The following is a 21470-nucleotide window of genomic DNA, read 5'->3' on the forward strand; positions in this document are numbered from 1 at the left end:
CTCGTGAGAGGACTCGAACCTCCAACGGGTGAGCCGCGCGAACCATGGCAAGGCTCCGAAGAGCACGCGGCTACCCCGCGCGCCAACTGCTGCAAGTGAAACATTTTTGATTTTCACAGTGGTTTCTGTTCCGCGACTGATCGGAACTTACTTTCCGAATAGCCTTTGTAGATATCCGGGTACTATTCCTGGTTAACGCAGTAGATGTCTCACTAACCTTTACATTCTTCTGGTATCTTCCATAGACTTCTTTCCTCACTTAGTCTTTCTAGCACTATTCCTTTTCGCGCTGCATCTTACCAATTAATTTTTAACATTCTTAGAGACCAGCATGTGTGAAGTACTTCCCATTTCCGGCGGTAGACCTTTCTTCGTTCGAAACGGAAACTTCCAGGAATTCCTAGCTCACTCCCAGATCAACATCATGAATTTGTAGAGTTCTTTCGTTGAATTAACGTTTCTTCGTCAAATAGTTCAAATGGCTCTGAGCACTATGGGACTTAACATCTGAGGTCGTCAGTACCTAGCCGGCCGGTGTGGCCGTGCGGTTCTAGGCGCTTCAGTCTGGAACCGCGTGACCGCTACAGTCGCAGGTTCGAATCCTGCCTCGGGCATGGATGTGTGTGATGTCCTTAGGTTAGTTAGGTTTAAGTAGTTCTAAGTTCTAGGGGACTGATGACCACAGATGTTAAGTCCCATAGTGCTCAGAGCCATTTCAACCATTTTTCATCAGTAGCCTAGAATTTAGGACTAATTAAACCTAACTAACCTAAGGACATCACACACATCCCTGCCAGAGGCAGGATTCAAACCTGCGACCGTAACAGTAACGCGGTTCCGGACTGAATCGCCTAGAACCACTCGGCCACAACTACCGGCGTTTCTTCGTCCCTGCTGGTCTATTTCTGTTATCATCTTTGCTTCGACAGTCGTTCAGGTTGGAGAAGTCTATCATACACTCCACAACTGTCAGTTCCCATTTTTGGATAATTAATGCTTTATTTGGCTTTCCACTGTACTTCGTCGCTTTCATCTTTGTTTTGGTCATCCTGAAGACAGATTTTGAAAGAAGGAGGTGCACAAACTCTTAAACAGGTAACGTAAGTCTTGCTGCCTCGCAGAATTTTAGAACGAGTGCTGAAGAGCCTGTTGTCGTGCCGTCGGACCAATACATTACCGTGATCGTCATCTTCACCACATTCTTCATGAGAAACAACCTCTGTTCTCCGCGAACGACAGAGTTCGCCTGTAGCCATCACACAAGGCAGATAGGGCTCCCCCAAAAAAAGGCAAAAGGAAGCAATCGGCCCGTTCGTAGGGCGGACGCGTCCAGCGCTACTGCCGGATAAATTCGACAGCGGCCTCTGCGAGATTTATTTCGCCCTCCTGAGCGAGCGCCCTCGCCGCTTATCTGAACGGCGGGCGCGTTCGGACGAGATAAAGCCGGCAGCGGCGGTAGAAGCAGCAGCAGCGGCTGAGGGGCGGGAAGGAGCGAGCGGGGCAAAGCCGAGCCGAGGAGCGCCCCGCATCACGTTTGGTTAGAGCCCGGAGAATAATTGCAGCAATTATAGTTACCGCCGAGTTGGATTGGAAGGCAGCGGCGGCGCCGCTCCAGGGCCGAAGGCGCATCCGGTTCCAGGGCTGAGGGGGAGAGCGCTGTAGAACGGAGGGGTCGCTCCGCCCCGGCAGGGCGTGGGTGGCGGGGGAGGAAGCTGTATCGGGCGCGAGGCGCGCTCTTCATCACCGAGGGACGAGTAATTATTTGCGGGCGCGAGCGGCGGCGCCGGCTGCGACAAAGGAACAGCCGGCCAGGCCTTTGTCCGGCCTCTCCGCCGCACCGCACGGTCACCTTTACGCCGGAGTAATTGTGGGCGCGCCGCGCCGGGCGCTATCTCGGTCTGGCGCCCCGGCACAAAGACGCCGGTGCGATTCCATTCCCGCGGCTCGATCGCTGTTTTCCGGCGCAGCTGTCGGGGTGGGGCTCGTCTCTCGTGCCCAGTACCTGCCACGCTGAATTGTCGCCGAGCAGAATTGCCTCCTCGTGGCGCCCTAACGATTGCTCGTATTGTACTAGCCGAGCTTTCCCTACACAGTGTTAGATAAGACAACACGTAAGTCTGCGTGGACCAATGTCAAAATCACTGCGAAATATGGAGAAGTGAGTGCGTGTTATTGCACCTCAGTGTCCAAGTAGTCACGCCGTCTGACGTCATCTCTCCAAAAAACTAAAGAACGTCCCACCCCGTGCTCCACTTCTACATCTACATCTACCATAGATACTCAGAAAGCCACCTAACGGTGCATGGCGGAGGGTACCCTGAGCCACTACTTGTCATTTTATTTCCTGTTCCACTCGCAAATACATCGAGGGAGAAACGAGTATCTATAAGCCTCCATATGAGCCCTAATTTCTCGTATCTTATGTTCGAGATCCTTTCGCGCAATGTGTGTTGGTGGCAGTAGAATCGTTAGCGATTCAGGTTCAAATCCTGGTTCTCTAAATTTTCTCAACAGCGTTTCTCGAAAAGAACGTCACCAACTCTCCAGGGATTCCCATTTATGTTCCCGAAGCATTTCCGTAACACTTACGTATTGTTAGAACCTACCGATAACAAATCTAGGAGCCCGCCTCTGAATTTCTTCGATATCTTTCTTCAGTCCGACCTGGTACGGATCCCAAACGCTCGAGCAGTACTCACGAATAGATCGCACCAGCGTCCTATATGCGATCTCCTTTACAGGTGAACCACTCTTTCCTAAAATTCTCCCAAGATACCACACTTCCCACATACTCATTCCATCTCATATCATTTTGCAGCGCTACGCCCACGTATTTAAACTGTGTACAGCAGGACACTACTAATACTGTATTCCGAACAAAACAGGTTTGGTCTTCCTTCTCATACGCATCAACTTACATTTCTCCACATTTAGGGCTAGCTGCTATTCGTCACACCAACTGGAATTTTTTTCAAACTCGTCTTGTATCTTCCCACAGTCACTCAACTTCGACAACTTACCGTGCACCATGGCAAACAACCACAGATTGCTGCCCACCCTGTCTACCAAATCATTTATCTGTATACAGAACAACAGAGGTTCTATCATACGTCCCTGGGGCACACCTGCCGATATCCTTGTCACTGCTAAATACTTGCCGCCGAGAACAACATATTGGCTTCTATCATTTAAGAAGTCTTCAAGCCACTCACATATCTGTGAACTTATTCAATATGCTCGTACCTTTTTAACAGCCTGCAATGGGGCAACGTGTCTCATGCTATCCGCAAACCTAGAAATATGGAAATATGGAATCTGCCTGTTGCCATTCATCCATTTTTCGCCGTCTGTAGAGTGCACATGTGCCAGAAACAAAATCAGCGAAATTTGGTTACACCGATGAATGGTTGCTTACAATGAGGCGAAGGTCAATGAAACAGCCAGAAGAAATTCTAACTGAGGTCTAGGGGCAGTGTGAAAGTACTCTTGCGTATGGAGGCTACAACCAAAACACTCCAAAAATGGGGTCTCTGGTTTCCACCTACACAAAAAGTCCACCAGAATAAAATTCAACATAAAGTTTGCAAACACTACACTCACAATAACATACCAAAGTATCTGACGGTCACCTCGATAGAATTCTATCTTTCATAGAGAATCCTACAAAAACAGCCAAGAACTGGAAAACAACGAGTTATGAGGTACAACAGTTGGGAGCATCAGCACCCAGTCGCCGCTCTTCTGCTCTTAGATCTTATCTTCTCAACCGATAAATAGCGTTCCCCAGTCTAATTAAAAACCCAGGTGTACAAAAAAGTTTCCGAGCTATTTAGCATTGAACGTAGCCAATCAGGTCACCATCCGCGCAAATTCAAGCTCTTGCACTCGCTGAAATGCGGTAATGAAATGGCGTCTGTGGGTCCGTAAGTTACCACTTATTGAAATTCTCATTACGAGATAAAATGTGACATTTTCGGACATGTTAAATTTAAGCTAGGTGAGCAATAGCTACGTTCGTTCGGTTTGAGGAAACCAAATGAAGAACACATTTGGCAACACTGCCTCTGGTAAGTTGCTTGAATTTGCGCGCACGTCGACCTGATCGGTCACCTTAAATGTTAAATAACTTGCAAACGGTGGAATGTATCGATTTTTCTTAACAGTTATCTTTCAGCACAATCTCGTCTGCAACAACTTTACAAGTTTCAGACTGTATTTGACCACTCTGAATAGCCACTGTTCTCTTTACACTCTTGCCCTCCGCTTGCTGCTGTGATGTAGATGTGCCGATTCTGCATATAGGCATTTTTCTTACGGTACTGAATTTGGCATATTCGACACAACAAGTTCCGTATTATGGTGAGATGGTTGAAGGCTTGCATGCTTGTGCTGCATCTGTGTTATCGTACTTTACATGGGTTTCGCATTATACAGTAATGGATTTCTATCCCCGACATTTTGCAGCGGAGTTTAATACTGTAAATATAAGGTCTTTTATCATCTTTTCTGCTTTACAGAACATGTGGAATCAATATCTAAGTCTATGTCACTCATCAAATATTACAAGTTGCTCAGCTCATTGCTCCTTCTCTCATAAAATAATATTCGGCAGTTAACGCAAACATACGGTGACTTTTTGTCTGTGGTACATGGGCGGTTGTGTAGAGAGGCATGGTCCCTTAAATTTTGTTAATGTGGTTGAAATATCTAATATTGTAATCAACTGTCGAACATTGTGCTAAGTGCGAACATAATTTGGGAATCTTATGAGCGTATGTTCATTTCCCTCAGTCCGTGTTCATGTTAACCATCCACGTGTTCCGTAACTCCGCATGTGACCACTTAGAATTACGTTCTAGAACGTATTCTATTCACAATGGCGAGAGGGAATAAGCTGCTTAAGCAGTGACGATAATTTTATTAAATAGGAGTTCCAACCATGCAGTTAAATTTGCGAATCAGCTGAACTTGGTGACACGAGCAACTGAAGACGGATATTTCGAGACAAATTCTACAACCACACTAGCTCAGACATTTTCAGTTTCAATATTAAGCTTTCTCAGGACACGGAACGAAAGACATTTGCAACGCACGAACTGCATTGGGAAGACGCAGATGACACACACATAAAGCTAGTATCTGCATGACGTCTATTAAGGATTATAGCTTCACAACGATTAAAATTCTTCTGGGTGTTGTACAGCGTCATTGTATAAGATACTTTAAATATAAATCTCCAGAAGAATTTTAATCTTAATGACATTGTCTACGGAAGTATACGTAGTTATTGCAGTTTCGGTTTTTTCTTTGGTAAATTCTTGTTAAAATCTACCTTCAGCTATTCCGTTCTGCTTTCCTAAATTTTTTCCACTGTGAAACTTAGTCAGATTGTGTTTGTTGAAGGTCATTATTCCCTAAGCTTACACACTGCTTAACCTAAATTATCCTAAGGGCAAACACACAAACCCATGCCCGAGGGAGGACTCGAACCTCCGCCGGGACCAGCCACACAGTCCACGACTGCAGCGCCCAAGACCGCTCGGCTAATCCCGCGTGGCAAAAATGCAGTGGAAGGCTTTCAATGGGTCTGTCTTTCTGCGGCCCTTCTGAATGTTTGTGGTTGTTACCAACTATACAGGCTTAAAGGATAGAGATTTTCCTTTGATGGTATATGTTTTCCAGAACATGTTGACAATAAACGTTTGAAAAGCTACAGCAGGATCAGCGCTTTGCAAACGAGTATTGTTATTATAGGCCGTAATAAAATTACGTTCGTTCTGCTCCTAAGTTTCGTAGCATGTCACGTCTAAATGCAAAACATTTGCATCGATTGTGTAGCCATTAGCTAACTCTGGATGATTGATTTGGCGATGCCTAATTGGAGGCATGAACGTCATTTATTCCCGTGGAAACGTCAAAAGCTGTGTTTCCGTGAGCCCCTGTCTTCTTTACTTGAATGTCGTAAGTTTGGCTCTGGCTCTGAGCACTATGGGACTCAACTCCTGAGGTCATAAGTCCCCTAGAACTTAGAACTATTTAAACCTAACTAACCTAAGGACAACACGCACATCCACGCCCGAGGCAGGACTCGAACCTGCAACCGTGTCAGCGCCAGAACCGCTCGGTCACCAGCGGCCGGCCAGTAAGTTTGGTATAGAGCTTTTCGGTACATGAGTATATAAGGGAAAAATGGGAATGACAATTAAACTCCGATGAAGCTTTGCACAGATGTGTTGGACAGTGTCTCCCGTATGCCTGTTGATCGCGTCACGTCGCTCTTTTCAGTTCTGAGGACACAGTGAGAATGTAAAGATGCCTAGATAAAGAGTGTCTCCCACAAAGTGTGGGATCTGAAGAGAGGTTTCGCCTGACTTCATTCAAACCCACACAACGTAACTCTCATGACAATTGTCGCTCTCCCCTGCAAGGACAATGACGACGACCCTGCAGCGTTTTCGGTGGGAAGTGTTTAATCACCCATCATACAGCTCGGAATTGGCTCTATCTGATGTTCGTCTCTGCTTACATGAACTACTGGCTACGAAGACAACATTTTGGGACAGACATCGAACTGCAAACCATCGTAGCCAAGTGGCGGAAACCACAGGGAGCTGCCTTCTATTGGAAAGTTTACACAACGTTACGACCTAAGTCTAAGACGGAACGATGACTATGTAGAGAAGAAGCTGGAAGGTGTCGCTAACAGTTGCAAATGAAACTTTTTCTATTTTCAGTGTGGTTTCCATTTCGCAATCCATGGGATCATAGCCCCCCGTAACTTGGACTGTTGTGTTTTGTTTGCCGGTAAGTAACAACGCATAGTATTGCATCTTCATGTACAGCTGACAACATTCTCTACATTGTAGGCTGAGACGACATGTAGATCAAGTAATAACAATGGGAATGTTCACTACCACAGTTGTACATTTGGGTTGTACTGGACAAAGCAACTGAGGGATGCACCGCACAAAGCAGATAGCATAAAAAGTTTTCACCGGTTTTGTTTCTGTGACGAGTATATATGTAGAAGTAATGACATAAATTGGATGAAAATTCCACGAAGAAAACCGTGGAAAAATTCTGACTTCTTGAAACGACAATCAGCGAAGTGAGTGAAAAGTATGCGATTACAAGGAATACATTGTGTGATAGATCTTTACGAGACAACGAAGAGGTGTCAATGAAATTACTTCCAGAAAATAGCAACGTGTTTTTTTTTTCTCGAAAACACACACTGAGGAGTAGGAAACAACTACATACAATGTACAAAATTTTCGAAGAAGACCGTGTGCAATGCCAGACTTTTAAGCTTGGGTGCGTGAGAATTGTGTCCGTATATAGTTGAACAGTCTTTGTTACAAATATGATAAATTTTTCAGTAAAAGTTATCCGAATGTGTTGATTTAGTCTCGTTCTGTTCAAAGCTTTAGCTTAATGACTTTATTACAAAGTTTTGTTTACTTCAGTCAAGTTTCTAGTGATATCGAAACTTAGTGCCAATAAAAAATAAAAGTTAACACTTGCTATACTTTAACGTTTATAACCATTTACCGACCAACCGAAATTTTTCTGTAGCAGGAATGATGTTTTACACTTTACAGTTTAATGTTCGATCACCCTCAAAAAATTTAAGCGATTACAATGTAAATGGTGGAAAAATTATGTACAAAAAACTACGAACGTATATTCTCATATCACTGAATCTTGTAATTTTAATGACAAACGTACTATAGCGCAAGTTGAACATATCGACTTTCCATTATTAGAAAAATTTCTTCCTAACTAACTGTGCTGGACAACTATGCGGTTTACTGCAAACTATGCTTTAACTCGAAGTTTTTTGTGAATGCGTTTTCCCACGTCTGTTCGATTTTTGCAAATGGGAGCTTAACTCGTGAAGTTTTTATGGCTACACTTCAGTTTTACAACTGCACCTCAGTAATAGTAATTCCAACTGTGGGTAGCGTTTCAATAAGACGTTGCACCACGACAATGGAGATCATTTATTCACCACCTCTTGGATAATATGTTACCGGAGAGATAGATCGGGAGAGGTAGTCCAATGTCACAACCACCACGTTCTCCAGATACAACACCTCTTGACATTCTTCAGTGGTATAACGTTCCGAATGAAGTGTACAGTTCATCATTTCCTCGTGTGCAAACAGAGTAGGAATACGAACTGTTGAGGAGTTGACGGAAGAGACGTTGGCAAAGAGATAGTGAATAGGCAACCTATGCTCTACAAACGGAGAACATGCGGATGGGTATCCATAAAAAACCATGAATTAAGCCACTCTATGTAACGTACGGCATAGCAGTGTCTAGCGTATTTCCTTATAATTAAATATTTGTAATCGTAGAAAAGAGTTTATGCTCCCCTTGTATTTTAGTGTGAAGTATGTTACAATGAAATTACACTGAAATGAATACCCCCTAGCTGCATACAGAGGTTGCTATGAGTCAACGGAGACCGTTGAAACTGTGTGCCCCGCCCGGGACTCAAGCCCGGGATCTCCTGCTTATATGACAGACGCTCTATCCATCTTTTTTTTTTTTTTTTTTTGCATTTTGTTCGGTATTGTATAGTTCGTTGCGTTTGGTCTGGGCGGACGTCACAAGACATCCGATCAAGTTGATGGTTGATTCCTTTACACAGTTTTTTATTTTTTATTACCGAACACGCAGAGCTACCGTGCCGGCTTTCTTTATTTTTAGATATCAGCCTATTACACATTACGACACTCCTCAACTTTTAATGGTTCAAATAGTTCGAAGCACCACGGTACTTAAGATCTGAGGTCATCAGTACCCTAGACTACGTAAACCTAACTAACCTAAGAACATCACACACATCCATGCCCGAGGCAGGATTCGAACCTGCGACCGTAGCAGCTGCGTGGTTCCGGACTGAAGCGCCTAGAACCGCTTGGCATATATATATATATATATATATATTGGGTGATCAAAAAGTCAGTATAAATTTGAAAACTGAATAAATCACGGAATAATGTAGATAGAGAGGTACAAATTGAATCACATGCTTGGAATGACATGGGGTTTTATTAGAACAAAAAACAAAAAAAAAAGATATAAAAGTTCAAAAAATGTCCGACAGATGGCGCTTCATCTGATCAGAATAGCAATAATTAGCATAACAAAGTAAGACAAAGCTAATATGATGTTCTTTACAGGAAATGCTTAATATGTCCACTATCATTCCTCAACAACAGCTGTAGTCGAGGAATAATGTTGTGAACAGCACTGTAAATCAGGTCCGGAGTTATGGTGAGACATTGGCGTCGGATGTTGTCTTTCAGCATCCCTAGAGATGTCGATCGATCACGATACACTTGCGACTTCAGGTAACCCCAAAGCCAATAATCACACGGACTGAGGTCTGGGGACCTGGGAGGCCAAGCATGACCAAAGTGGCGGGCGAGCACACGATGATCACCAAATGACGCGCGCAAGAGATCTTTCACGCGTCTAGCAATATGGGGTGGAGCGCCATCCTGCATAAACATCGTACGTTCCAGCAGGTGTTTAGCAGCCAGGCTGGGAATGATGGTATTCTGTAAAATATCGGCGTACCTCTCACCCGTCACGGTAGCAGTTTTGCTGTGTGTGTCGATTTTTACCTCTCTATCTACATTTATATGAATTTTTTCCTACCGGGTCTAGCTCGTTGATGATTCTGATAGAGGTACAAGGCACCAAGCAGCGGTTTGAACCGTGTACGCCTGTACACCAAGCTTCTAGGACATACACGTCGTGTCGCTATTTGCGGAGTAGCGGGACGGGGAAGCAGCGCGCGTGCGAATCTGGCCTGGAGGCTCGAGACAGGAAGGCCGACATCCGCTCATCCGTTACGGCTCTCTCGTCGCCACAGCTGCGGCACGCAGGTCGACGGCGCTGCCATCCTGGAAACGGTACACAAGCCCCTCTCTCTCTCTCTCTCTCTCTCTCTCTCTCTCTCTCTCTCTCTCTCTCCTCTGTGACCCACAAGATGTTGCCGAACCTCCACACGAGACACTTTAAGTATTCTGCGTACGAAACTGTCATGGGAACTACCAAATACACCAGTTTTTACCGGCCATTTAATACAGAGCAGCGTGCAATGACACAATCTTTAATGCTCGGTTATGTGATGGCACTATGCTCAATAGCAGACAGATCGAATGCTAATGTAGAATACATTTACGTCGCCAGTATCTGGTCAGCAGTGGGTGGAGACGCGGTGACGAGACTGGATTAAATTCCAAGCCTTTTAGCTGTGTCTCTCATATCGCTGCCTCCATGGTGTTATTCGAGAATAGTAACCTATGTGTTGGCAACGGATATCACCATCAACATCTATATCCATATTTCACAAGCCCCCTCACATTTGTGGTGGAGGATACCTTTCATACAAGGAGATATCAAATAGTATGTTACACACTGTTTATGGAGAGTGGGCCATTGTCAGAATAGAGTGCGAGATGGTGCCGGAAAGTAATGGCTCTGAATCTTTTTATGTGAAAACTCTTTAAACTTTTTCATTAAAACAAACCTTATTAACATCATATATCTCTATTCTTGTCTGCATATTATTTCTCAACACAGTCATCCTGATGATGACATTTGTCGGTTTGTTGATACCGTCACTGTTGTATGTTTTACTTTGTTGGTGGAGCCCAAACCTCACCTCTGAATGCACCGCTTAGTCACTATCAAAGTGAAGTATCCGAAGGTGTTCTGTAAGTTTTAGAAACAGTTGAAAATCGAATGGGGCAAGCTGGGACAGTATGGAAGATGATTGATGACAATGACTCCTAGGCGCTAGGTCGTTGCAGATGTCTTAGCGCTCGTTTGTGGTCTGGAATTGTCATACTGAATGCCTCCATGCGGTGACGAACTCTTAAGACTTTCAGTTTCCTGAGCGTCTCGCAGTACATTTACGAGCTTATGGTGGTGATTCTAAGCATGAATTTCAAATTTACCACACGTTAAACATTACAAAACCCTTGTATCATGACTTTTCCTGCTGATGGAGTGGTCTTTAACATTTTTGGCGTCGGTGATCCTTTGTAGCGGAAATCTTTTCATGCTTTCTTGTTTTCGTTGTCAGAGTGGTGAAACTAGCTTCCATCACCCGTCAGAATGTTGTTACAGGACCCATCACCTTCACGTTCATAACGCAAAAGAATTTGTTCATAGATGCTCCGCTCTGTTTCTTGTCAGGAGTGAGCATTCGAAGTCCCACTGGGCATGTATAGTTGTGCAATGATGGCCTGTACATGCTGTCGTGATATGACAAATCTGCCTGAAAGCTGTGTCTGTGTTATTCGACGATTTTCTGTGATGAGTTCATGAAACTGATTCCAATGAGTATCGTCGGTTTTCCTACACGGCCGTACACTCCAACTACGTCACATACAGGGTGTTTCAAAAATGACCGGTATATTTGAAACGGCAATAAAAACTAAACGAGCAGCGATAGAAATACACCGTTTGTTGCAATATGCTTAGGACAACAGTACATTTTCAGGCGGACGAACTTTCGAAATTACAGTAGTTACAATTTTCAACAACAGATGGCGCTGCAAGTGGTGTGAAAGATATAGAAGACAACGCAGTCTGTGGGTGCGCCATTCTGTACGTCGTCTTTCTGCTGTAAGCGTGTGCTGTTCACAACGTGCAAGTGTGCTGTAGACAACATGGTTTATTCCTTAGAACAGAGGATTTTTCTGGTGTTGGAATTCCACCGCCTAGAACACAGTGTTGTTGCAACAAGACGAAGTTTTCAACGGAGGTTTAATGTAACCAAAGGACCGAAAAGCGATACAATAAAGGATCTGTTTGAAAAATTTCAACGGACTGGGAACGTGACGGATGAACGTGCTGGAAAGGTAGGGCGAACGCGTACGGCAACCACAGAGGGCAACGAGCAGCTAGTGCAGCAGGTGATCCAACAGCGGCCTCGGGTTTCCGTTCGCCGTGTTGCAGCTGCGGTCCAAATGACGCCAACGGCCACGTATCGTCTCATGAGCCAGAGTTTACACCTCTATCCATACAAAATTCAAACGCGGCAACCCCTCAGCGCCGCTACCATTGCTGCACGAGAGACATTCGCTAACGATATAGTGCACAGGATTGATGACGGCGATATGGATGTGGGCAGCATTTGGTTTACTGACGAAGCTTATTTTTACCTGGACAGCTTCGTCAATAAACAGAACTGGCGCATATGGGGAACCGAAAAGCCCCATGCTGCAGTCCCATCGTCCCTGCATCCTCAAAAAGTACTGGTCCGGGCCGCCATTTCTTCCAAAGGAATCATTGGCCCATTTTTCAGATCCGAAACGATTACTGCATCACGCTATCTGGACATTCTTCGTGAATTTGTGGCGGTACAAACTGCCTTAGACGACACTGCGAACACCTCGTGGTTTATGCAAGATGGTGCCCGGCCACATCGCACGGCCGACGTCTTTAATTTCCTGCATGAATATTTCGATTATCGTGTTATTGCTTTGGGCTATCCGAAACATACAGGAGGCGGCGTGGATTGGCCTCCCTATTCGCCAGACATGAACCCCTGTGACTTCTTTCTGTGGGGACACTTGAAAGGCCAGGTGTACCGCCAGAATCCAGAAACAATTGAACAGCTGAAGCAGTACATCTCATCTGCATGTGAAGCCATTCCGCCAGACACGTTGTCGAAGGTTTCGGGTAATTTCATTCAGAGACTACGCCATATTATTGCTACGCATGGTGGATATGTGGAAAATATCGTACTATAGAGTTTCCCAGACCGCAGCGCCATCTGTTGTTGAAAATTGTAACTACTGTAATTTCGAAAGTTTGTCTGCCTGAAAATGTACTGTTGTCCCAAGCATATTGCAACAAACGGTGTCTTTCTATCGCTGCTCGTTTAGTTTTTATTGCCGTTTCAAATATACCGGTCATTTTTGAAACACCCTGTACGTTGGGCATAGCACAACCGTGTGCTTCATTACGAACACGAGCACCCAACGTGGGACATTACTAATGTTGATACAATCATCACTGTCCACAGGTTTCATTGTTTTAAGCGGTTAGAAACTCGATTACAGCAAGCTGTTTCTCACGCACCGACATAGTTACGTTACATACCGGCATTTTACACGCTACAATTCGGAACCCGCTAGCGGCGGGTCGGAGTCGACCGAGTAATATACACGCCACGTAATACCGCAATGGATATTGAGAACAGCAGCTCTCGTATATTCCACAAGCCACCTTAGGCTGTTTGTTGAATGGTACCCCTCTTACAACAAGAATTCCGAAAATAATTAACACCTGTCGTTCCAGACCGGGAACAACCAAACAACAAAAAAGTGATGCATTGTCAAAAGAGTGTGTAAGTTTTTGTTGTCCCGAAGTCGTACTTCTGCTGAGGTGCGATTAACACGTGTCACAAACTGTGGGACTGGATTGGCGTACTGCTCGGAACTTCAAATTTGATATACGCAGGACACTGCGGTTCTTGTGGTCAAAACGTCTAAATTGCACATAGATTAACTGTGAAATTCTAGTGGTATATGGACGAAGAAGGACTTCGACATCAACCACAGCAGACTGCAATGTCCAGGCAATCGAAGATCTGATTCGCAGTAATTGCAGGTTTTCCGATGAAGAGGACGTCCACACATTTGTTCCCGATTAGTTGGGTGACTAAGGAGCAGATTTCTGTTCTGGAGGAATTAAACGTCTGGTAGAAAGTTCCGACCTTCGTTTATAGTGACTTGGTGAGAATTTTGAAAAACATTGTCAAGTATTACTGTTACTTAGAAGTGTAGTGCAGAGCCAGCATGCTGGCTGAGTTACAGGACACCAACTTGGGTTAACCTGTTCGATACAGAAACAGTTTAAGTTCAAAAATACACTTTTTATCTAATTGGTGACTAGTTTCTGGTTAACTGAATCTATTTTGAGGTCATCCTACGGGACAGGAAGTGAAGTTGTAATTTATTCAATAACCTGTTACAAAAATTTTTTCACTGTATAACAAGATGCAGAACATATCGTACCAGGATATACGTACATTAAAGACAAAACAATATTTTCAGAAACAGCGTACAAGCCATCACATTGTTTAGATACGTACAAGAAAGTCAGGTTTAGTAGTGAACAATGGCAGTATAAATGTTTCTATTGCAGCTTCCAGTCATCAAGGGCAAAAAAATTAATACAATAAACGCAGAAGTCAGTTACCACACTTAAGCTCTTCAAAATTTATCCAGAAACACCAGGCCATTTGAAAAGCAATTGTATTAATTGTCTTATCCTTGATCATTGGAAATTTTAATGGAGACTTTCCCCACATCCTGATAGGGCACCCACTACCTGCGTTTCCTCGTGGCAGCAGAAGAAGTAGACTATCAGCTATTCTGTCACTGTACATGATTAAACTTAAATTCTTTATACGCATACGCTTAATTTTCACATGACTTATGTGCTATTTCGGAGAATTCTGTTTCGTCTGTCTGGTACGTATGTCCCACTGCGGTACGTTCTCTACCTTGTTCTCGCATGCACTAAACAAATTTTGCAAAATTTTATTGGATAAATTGAAAGCCATAGATCTAATGTTCGCTTATGAAACGTCTTTATGCATAGTATGCATAGTGGTGGCTAGGGCCAATATCCGACCAGCGGGTGGAATGGAGATGGTGGTGGGACGCGAGACACTACCCTCATCTAAAATTACATTTTGAAACATACGCACTCAACCTGCTTTAAGTGACTTATATCTCTGATGGCATCCATGGCCTCCATGGAGGAACACGCGTACCCTGCGCATCATAGAGGAACTGTAGGACCCCTATTTTGATGTCCTGCAATACGACGCTGCACATAGCTTAGTAGTTACTAAACTATGCACAGCATCGTATTGCAGGACATCAAAATAGGGGTCCTACAGTTCCTCTATGATGCGCATATGTTTTCGAAACAATTCTTATTATTAAATGTAAAAACTCAGCCGGTGTGTGTTTGTACTCGGGAAACTCATAAAGTTGCCGGTCGATTGACTTGATACTTCGACACAGTGTTGCATTCGAATGCGCACGTGTTTGTATAAGTCTATTTTTGATATATATATATATATATATATAACACATAAAGTGGAAAAGTTGTTACGAAAGACTTTCAAAAAATTTCTTGACCGATTTACTTAAAATTTTTACTTGATACTCTAATGGACATTCACACAGACACAGGCTATATTTTTTAACATATATCATATAGAAACATATATGTAATATACCATCTGGTGAGCAAGATGTATGAAACAGGTGAAATACCCTCAGACTTCAAGAAGAATATAATAATTCCAATCCCAAAGAAAGCAGGTGTTGACAGATGTGAAAATTACCGAACTATCAGCTTAATAAGTCACAGCTGCAAAATACTAACACGAATTCTTTACAGACGAATGGAAAAACTAGTAGAAGCCAACCTCGGGGAAGATCAGTTTGGATTCCGTAGAAACACTGGAACACGTGAGGCAATACTGACCTTACGACTTACCTTAGAAGAAAGATTAAGGAATGGCAAACCTACGTTTCTAGCATTTGTAGACTTAGAGAAAGCTTTTGACAATGTTGACTGGAATACTCTCTTTCAAATTCTAAAGGTGGCAGGGGTAAAATACAGGGAGCGAAAGGCTATTTACAATTTGTACAGAAACCAGATGGCAGTTATAAGAGTCGAGGGACATGAAAGGGAAGCAGTGGTTGGGAAGGGAGTAAGACAGGGTTGTAGCCTCTCCCCGATGTTATTCAATCTGTATATTGAGCAAGCAGTAAAGGAAACAAAAGAAAAATTCGGAGTAGGTATTAAAATTCATGGAGAAGAAATAAAAACTTTGAGGTTCGCCGATGACATTGTAATTCTGTCAGAGACAGCAAAGGACTTGGAAGAGCAGTTGAATGGAATGGACAGTGTCTTGAAAGGAGGATATAAGATGAACATCAACAAAAGCAAAACAAGGATAATGGAATGTAGTCTAATTAAGTCGGGTGATGCTGGGGGAATTAGATTAGGAAATGAGGCACTTAAAGTAGTAAAGGAGTTTTGCTATTTGGGAAGCAAAATAACTGATGATGGTCGAAGTAGAGAGGATATAAAATGTAGGCTGGCAATGGCAAGGAAAGCGTTTCTGAAGAAGAGAAATTTGTTAACATCCAGTATAGATTTAAGTGTCAGGAAGTCATTTCTGAAAGTATTCGTATGGAGTGTAGCCATGTATGGAAGTGAAACATGGACGATAAATAGTTTGGACAAGAAGAGAATAGAAGCTTTCGAAATGTGGTGCTACAGAAGAATGCTGAAGATTAGATGGGTAAATCACATAACTAATGAGGAAGTATTGATTAGGATTGGGGAGAAGAGAAGTTTGTGGCACAACTTGACTAGAAGAAGGGATCGGTTGGTAGGACATGTTCTGAGGCATCAAGGGATCACCAATTTAGTATTGGAGGGCAGCGTGGAGGGTAAAAATCGTAGAGGGAGACCAAGAGATGAATACACTAAGCAGATTCAGAAGGATGTAGGTTGCAGTAGGTATTGGGAGATGAAAAAGCTTGCACAGGATAGAGTAGCATGGAGAGCTGCATCAAACCAGTCTCAGGACTGAAGACCACAACAACAACAACATGTAAGGGAAACGTTGTTAACAAAAATCTCAAAGTAATTGACCGATACAAATGAAATTTTCACAACGCGGTCTTGCAAACGTTTGGATGGATGTAGAATGTATACTTTGTGATAGTATTCCGACACCTCCAAAAACTTACGTTTCTCATATTAGGTGCACTGTGGTGCCACCTACTGCCAGGTACTCCATCTCAGCTACCTCTGTATTCATTAGACAGCGTGAGAAAGCAGAATGAGGTGCTCCGCGGAACTCACAGACTCCGAACGTGGCCAGGTGATTGTGTGTCACTTGCGTCATACGTCTGCACACGAGATTTCCTAAACATCCATAGGGCCACTGTTTCTGATGTCACAGTGCAGTGAAACGTGAAGGGACAAGTACAGAACAAAAGAGTACAGGCTGTCGTCGTCTGTTGACTAACAGAAACTGGCGACAGTTGAAGAGGGTCGTAACGTGTAATAAGCAGAAATCTATCCAGACCAAACTACATCAGTATCCACTGTTAGTACTATACATTTAGCCGGGAGGTGAGAAAACTTGGATTTCACGGTCGAACAGCTGCTCATAAGTCACAAACACATCGGTAAATGCGAAACGACGCCTCGCTTGGTGTAAGGAGCGTAAACATTGGACGATTGAACAATGTAAAAGCATTTTGTGGAGTGACGAATCACGGTACACAATGTGGCCATCCGATGGCAGAGTGTGGGTATGGCGAATGACCGGTGAACGTCATCTGCCAGCGTGTGTAGTGGCAACAGTAAAATTCGGAAGTTGTGGTGTTATGGTGTGGTCGTATTTTTCATGGAAGGGGCTTGCACCCCTTGTTGTTTAGCGTGGCACTATCACAGCACAGGCCTACATTAGTGTTTTAAGCGCCTTCTTGCTTCCCACTGTTGAAGAGCAATTCGGGGATGGCGATTGCATCTTTTAACACGATCGAACACCTGTTCGTGATGCACGGCCTGTGGCGGAGTGGTTACAAGACAATAACATCCCTGTAATGGACTGGACTGCACAGAGTCGTGATCTGAATCCTATAGAATACCTTTCGGATGTTTTGGAACGCCGACTTCGTGAAATGCCTCACCGACCAACATCGATACCTCTCCCCAGTGCAGCGTTCCGTGAAGAATGGGATGCCGTTCCCCAAGAAACCTTCCAGCACTCGACTGATCGTATGCCTGCGAGAGTGGAAGCCGTCATCAAGGCTAAGGGTGGACCAACACCATACTGAATTCCAGCATTACCGATGGAGGGCGCACAGATCTTATTTTCAGCCAGGTTTCCGGATACTTTTGATCACATAGTGTATATTTTTTTCAATACGCACAGTACAGAAATATACCTTACAGCGAAACGTTCTTTTTAAAAATCTAGAAAATTCTTAAACGATTTTCTTCAATTTTCAACTACACTGTATTAAACGTTCAGACAGACCTACACTATATTTTTGGAACGACAATGCATGTGTTCTCTGTTGAATCTGACAGCGAGAAAGAACATGCTGTGCTGTAAAAATGTGCGGTCATTTTTTCCTTTGTCACAGACAGTTTTAACTGCGTTAGCTGGGCGTTTAAACCAGCGAATAAACTGTTTCTCCCATGTATGTTCTTTCTCATTATGTAGATACGTGAACTCAATACAGAACGATGTGCTACTTTGTTTTCACAGAAAACAGGAATTTGTATTTCTGGCTTATGGGGTTATGATTGGAATCCATTGCAGAACCTGAGTTTGGAACAACTATAAATAAGGCACAAGGTCATGGGTGGGGGCGTAGGAGATGCACCGAGAGCTGGGAGGCAATGGAGAGAGACCGAGGGGGCAGCAGGAGATGGAGGGAGGGGGGGAGAGAGAGAGAGAGAGAGAGAGAGAGAGAGAGAGAGAGAGAGAGAGAGAGAGGATAGAAGCTTGCAGAAAGAGTGGAGTGGAGATGATAGAGAAGGGGGAGGAGGGAGGCAAAGCGAAGGGAAGGAGGAGATGGATGGGCACGGGGATGTGGAGGAGATTAGGACGTTTATCAGATTCCTAAACACACATTTTCTCTCCCGTTTAATAGGTCTGAACCACAGCAGCCTGTAGCCAGGTACAGCAAGTCTCATTTCGAAATGAAGAAGAAAGAAACTACAGTCTGAAATCTGATGTAAGACTACCATCAGTCAAAAGTAAGGAAAAAACGACTCAAAGAAACTCATCTCAAAGTACCGAGATTTTTCCACAACACGGTTTCTTTTTACAATATTTTTCGTACTTTTGCTGGAACGGGCTGTTCGAGCGTATTATAGGATGAGAGACTTTTCAGCCAAATATCAGGCGAGCTGATATTGCGGCGTAGGGACCACATTACGGTTTATTTTGGAAGTGATTTCCGGTTACAGTTACTATTTTTCTTATAATCAAGGGAAATCTGATGAATCCGAACCGGGGGACGGAAACTATCTTTAATTCGAATCTATATAAAGAGTGACTTGCACCATATGTGCGATGCATCTATGCCGGTGTCGAAGCGACATTTTAGTATCGACAGTTGTATTAATGGTTGCGAGAAATTCATAGAAAATAACGTTGATCAGTTGTTCCGTGAAGCTAACATCTGGTTATTGTGATCTTCAGTGCGAAGACTGGATGATATAGCTCTCCACGATTGGTTTCCCTCTACAACTCTTAACCTGCACAGGTCTCTCCATCACAAAATAGTCGATAGCTTGGTGCTCCAGGAAGTGTCCAATCGATCTCTCTCTTCTTTTAGTCAACTTATAATTTTATTTTCTGCCCAATTCGATACAACCCATCTTCGTCAGTTATCTGATCCAACCACGTAATCTTCGACATACTTCTGCGACATCTCATTTTACGAGCTTCTATTCTCTTCGTGTCTACACCTCTCCATATATCAACGAACCACATAAATACTATCAGAAACATTTTTAAAATATAATTTTTAATTCGATATTAACGTACACTGAAGCGCCGAAGAAATGGTTCAAATGGCTCTCAGCACTATGGGACTTAACATCTGTGGTCGTCAGTCCCCTAGAACTTAGAACTACTTAAACCTAACTAACCTTAGGACATCACACACATCCATGCCCGAGGCAGGATTCGAACCTGCGACCGTAGCAGTCGCGCGGTTCCGGACTGAGCGCCTAGAACCGCTAGACCACCGCGGCCGGCTGAAGCGCCAAAGAAATTGGTATAAGCATGCGTATCCAAATACAGAGATATGTATACAGGCAGAATACGGCGCTGTGATCGGCAACGCCCATATAAAACAAGTCTTTGACGCAGCTGTTAGATCATTTACTGCCACTACAATGGCAGGTCATTAAGATTTCAGTGAGTTATAGTAGTGTTACAATCGCTGCACGAGCGATGGAACACAGCATCTTGAAAAACATCAAATCTCCGACATCGATGCGGCCGGAAAAAGACCATGCAAGAATGGGACCAACGACGAATGAAGAGAATCGTTCAACGTGGCAGAAGTCCAACGTTTTGAAAATTACTGCAGATTCCAGTGCTGGGCCATCAACAAGTGTCTGCGTGAGAACCATTCAACGAAACATCATCGCCGGCCGCGGTGGCGAAGCGGTTCTAGGCGCTTTAGTCCGGAACCGCGCGACTGCTACGGTCGCAGGTTCGAATCCTGCCTCGGGCATGGATGTGTGTGATGTTCTTAGGTTATTTAGGTTTAAGTAGTTCTAAGTTCTAGGGGACTGATGACCTAAGATGTTAAGTCCCATAGTGCTCAGAGGCATTTGACCCATTTGAAACATCATCGATATGGGCTTTCGGATCCCAATCATGTACCCTTGATGACTGCACTACGCAAAGCTTCACGCCTCACCTAGGCGCATAAACACCGACATTGGACTGTTGATGACTGGAAACATGTCGCCTGGTCGGACGAGTCCCGTTTCAAATTGTATCGAGCGGATGGACGTGTACGGGCATGGTGACACCCTCATGAATCCATGGATCCTGCATGCCAGCTGTTCAAGCTTGTGGAGGCTCTGTGATTGTGTGGGGCGTGTACATTTGGAGTGATATGAGACCCCTGGTACGCCTAGATACGTGACACGTGCATAAGCATCCTGTCTGTTCACCTGCATCCATTCATGTCTATTGTGCATTCCGACGAACATAGGCAATTCCAGCAGAACAATGGGACAGCACACACGTACATAATTGCTGCAGCGTGGCTTCAGAAACACTTTTCTTACTTTAGAAGCTTCCGATGGCCAGCAAACTCCCCAGAAATAAACATTATCGAGCGCACCTAGGATGTCTTGCAACGTGCTGTTCAGAAGAGATCTCCACCCCTTCGTACTCTTACGAGTTTGTGGACAGCCCTGCAGGATTCATGGTGTCAGTTCCCTTCAGCACTACTTCAGACATTATTCGAGTCCATGACACGTCGTGTTGCGGCTTTTCTGCGTGCTCGTGGGAGCCCAACACGATATTAGGCAGTTGTATCAGTTTCTTTGGCTCTTCAGTGTATTTCTCTTCTTCATAGAAGCCTGCCTTTCTGTTCCCAGTTTGCTTTTTACACTTTCTCCGTCTTCACTTATTTTGATGCCCAGACAGCAAATTAGTCTATGGCTTCTATTTTCCATTTTACAGTAAAGTCATCGAAGCATCTCCTGATTTGATGCCACTGAACTCCATTACTCTCCCTTTATATTTATTAATCTGCCTATTAGAACCACTTTTCAAGATGTTATCTGTTCCATTAAACTCCTCTCCCAATTCCTCTGCGATCTCTGTCAGAACTCCCATTTCA

General features: G+C 44.0%; 1 protein-coding gene across 1 annotated transcript in view; it reads right to left on the bottom strand.

Moving 5' to 3' along the window:
- Positions 1-1571: 1571 nt before the first annotated feature.
- Positions 1572-21470, bottom strand: part of LOC124621943 (formin-like protein 7) — a 54808-nt gene continuing 34909 nt past the window's right edge. Inside the window, exon 3 of the mRNA XM_047147498.1 lies at positions 1572-2085. Coding sequence (XP_047003454.1) covers positions 1572-2085 — 514 coding nt within the window. The remainder of the gene's footprint in view (positions 2086-21470) is intronic.

This window comes from Schistocerca americana, chromosome 1, assembly GCF_021461395.2.
Source record: "Schistocerca americana isolate TAMUIC-IGC-003095 chromosome 1, iqSchAmer2.1, whole genome shotgun sequence".
NCBI classification, from domain to species: Eukaryota; Metazoa; Arthropoda; class Insecta; order Orthoptera; family Acrididae; genus Schistocerca; species Schistocerca americana.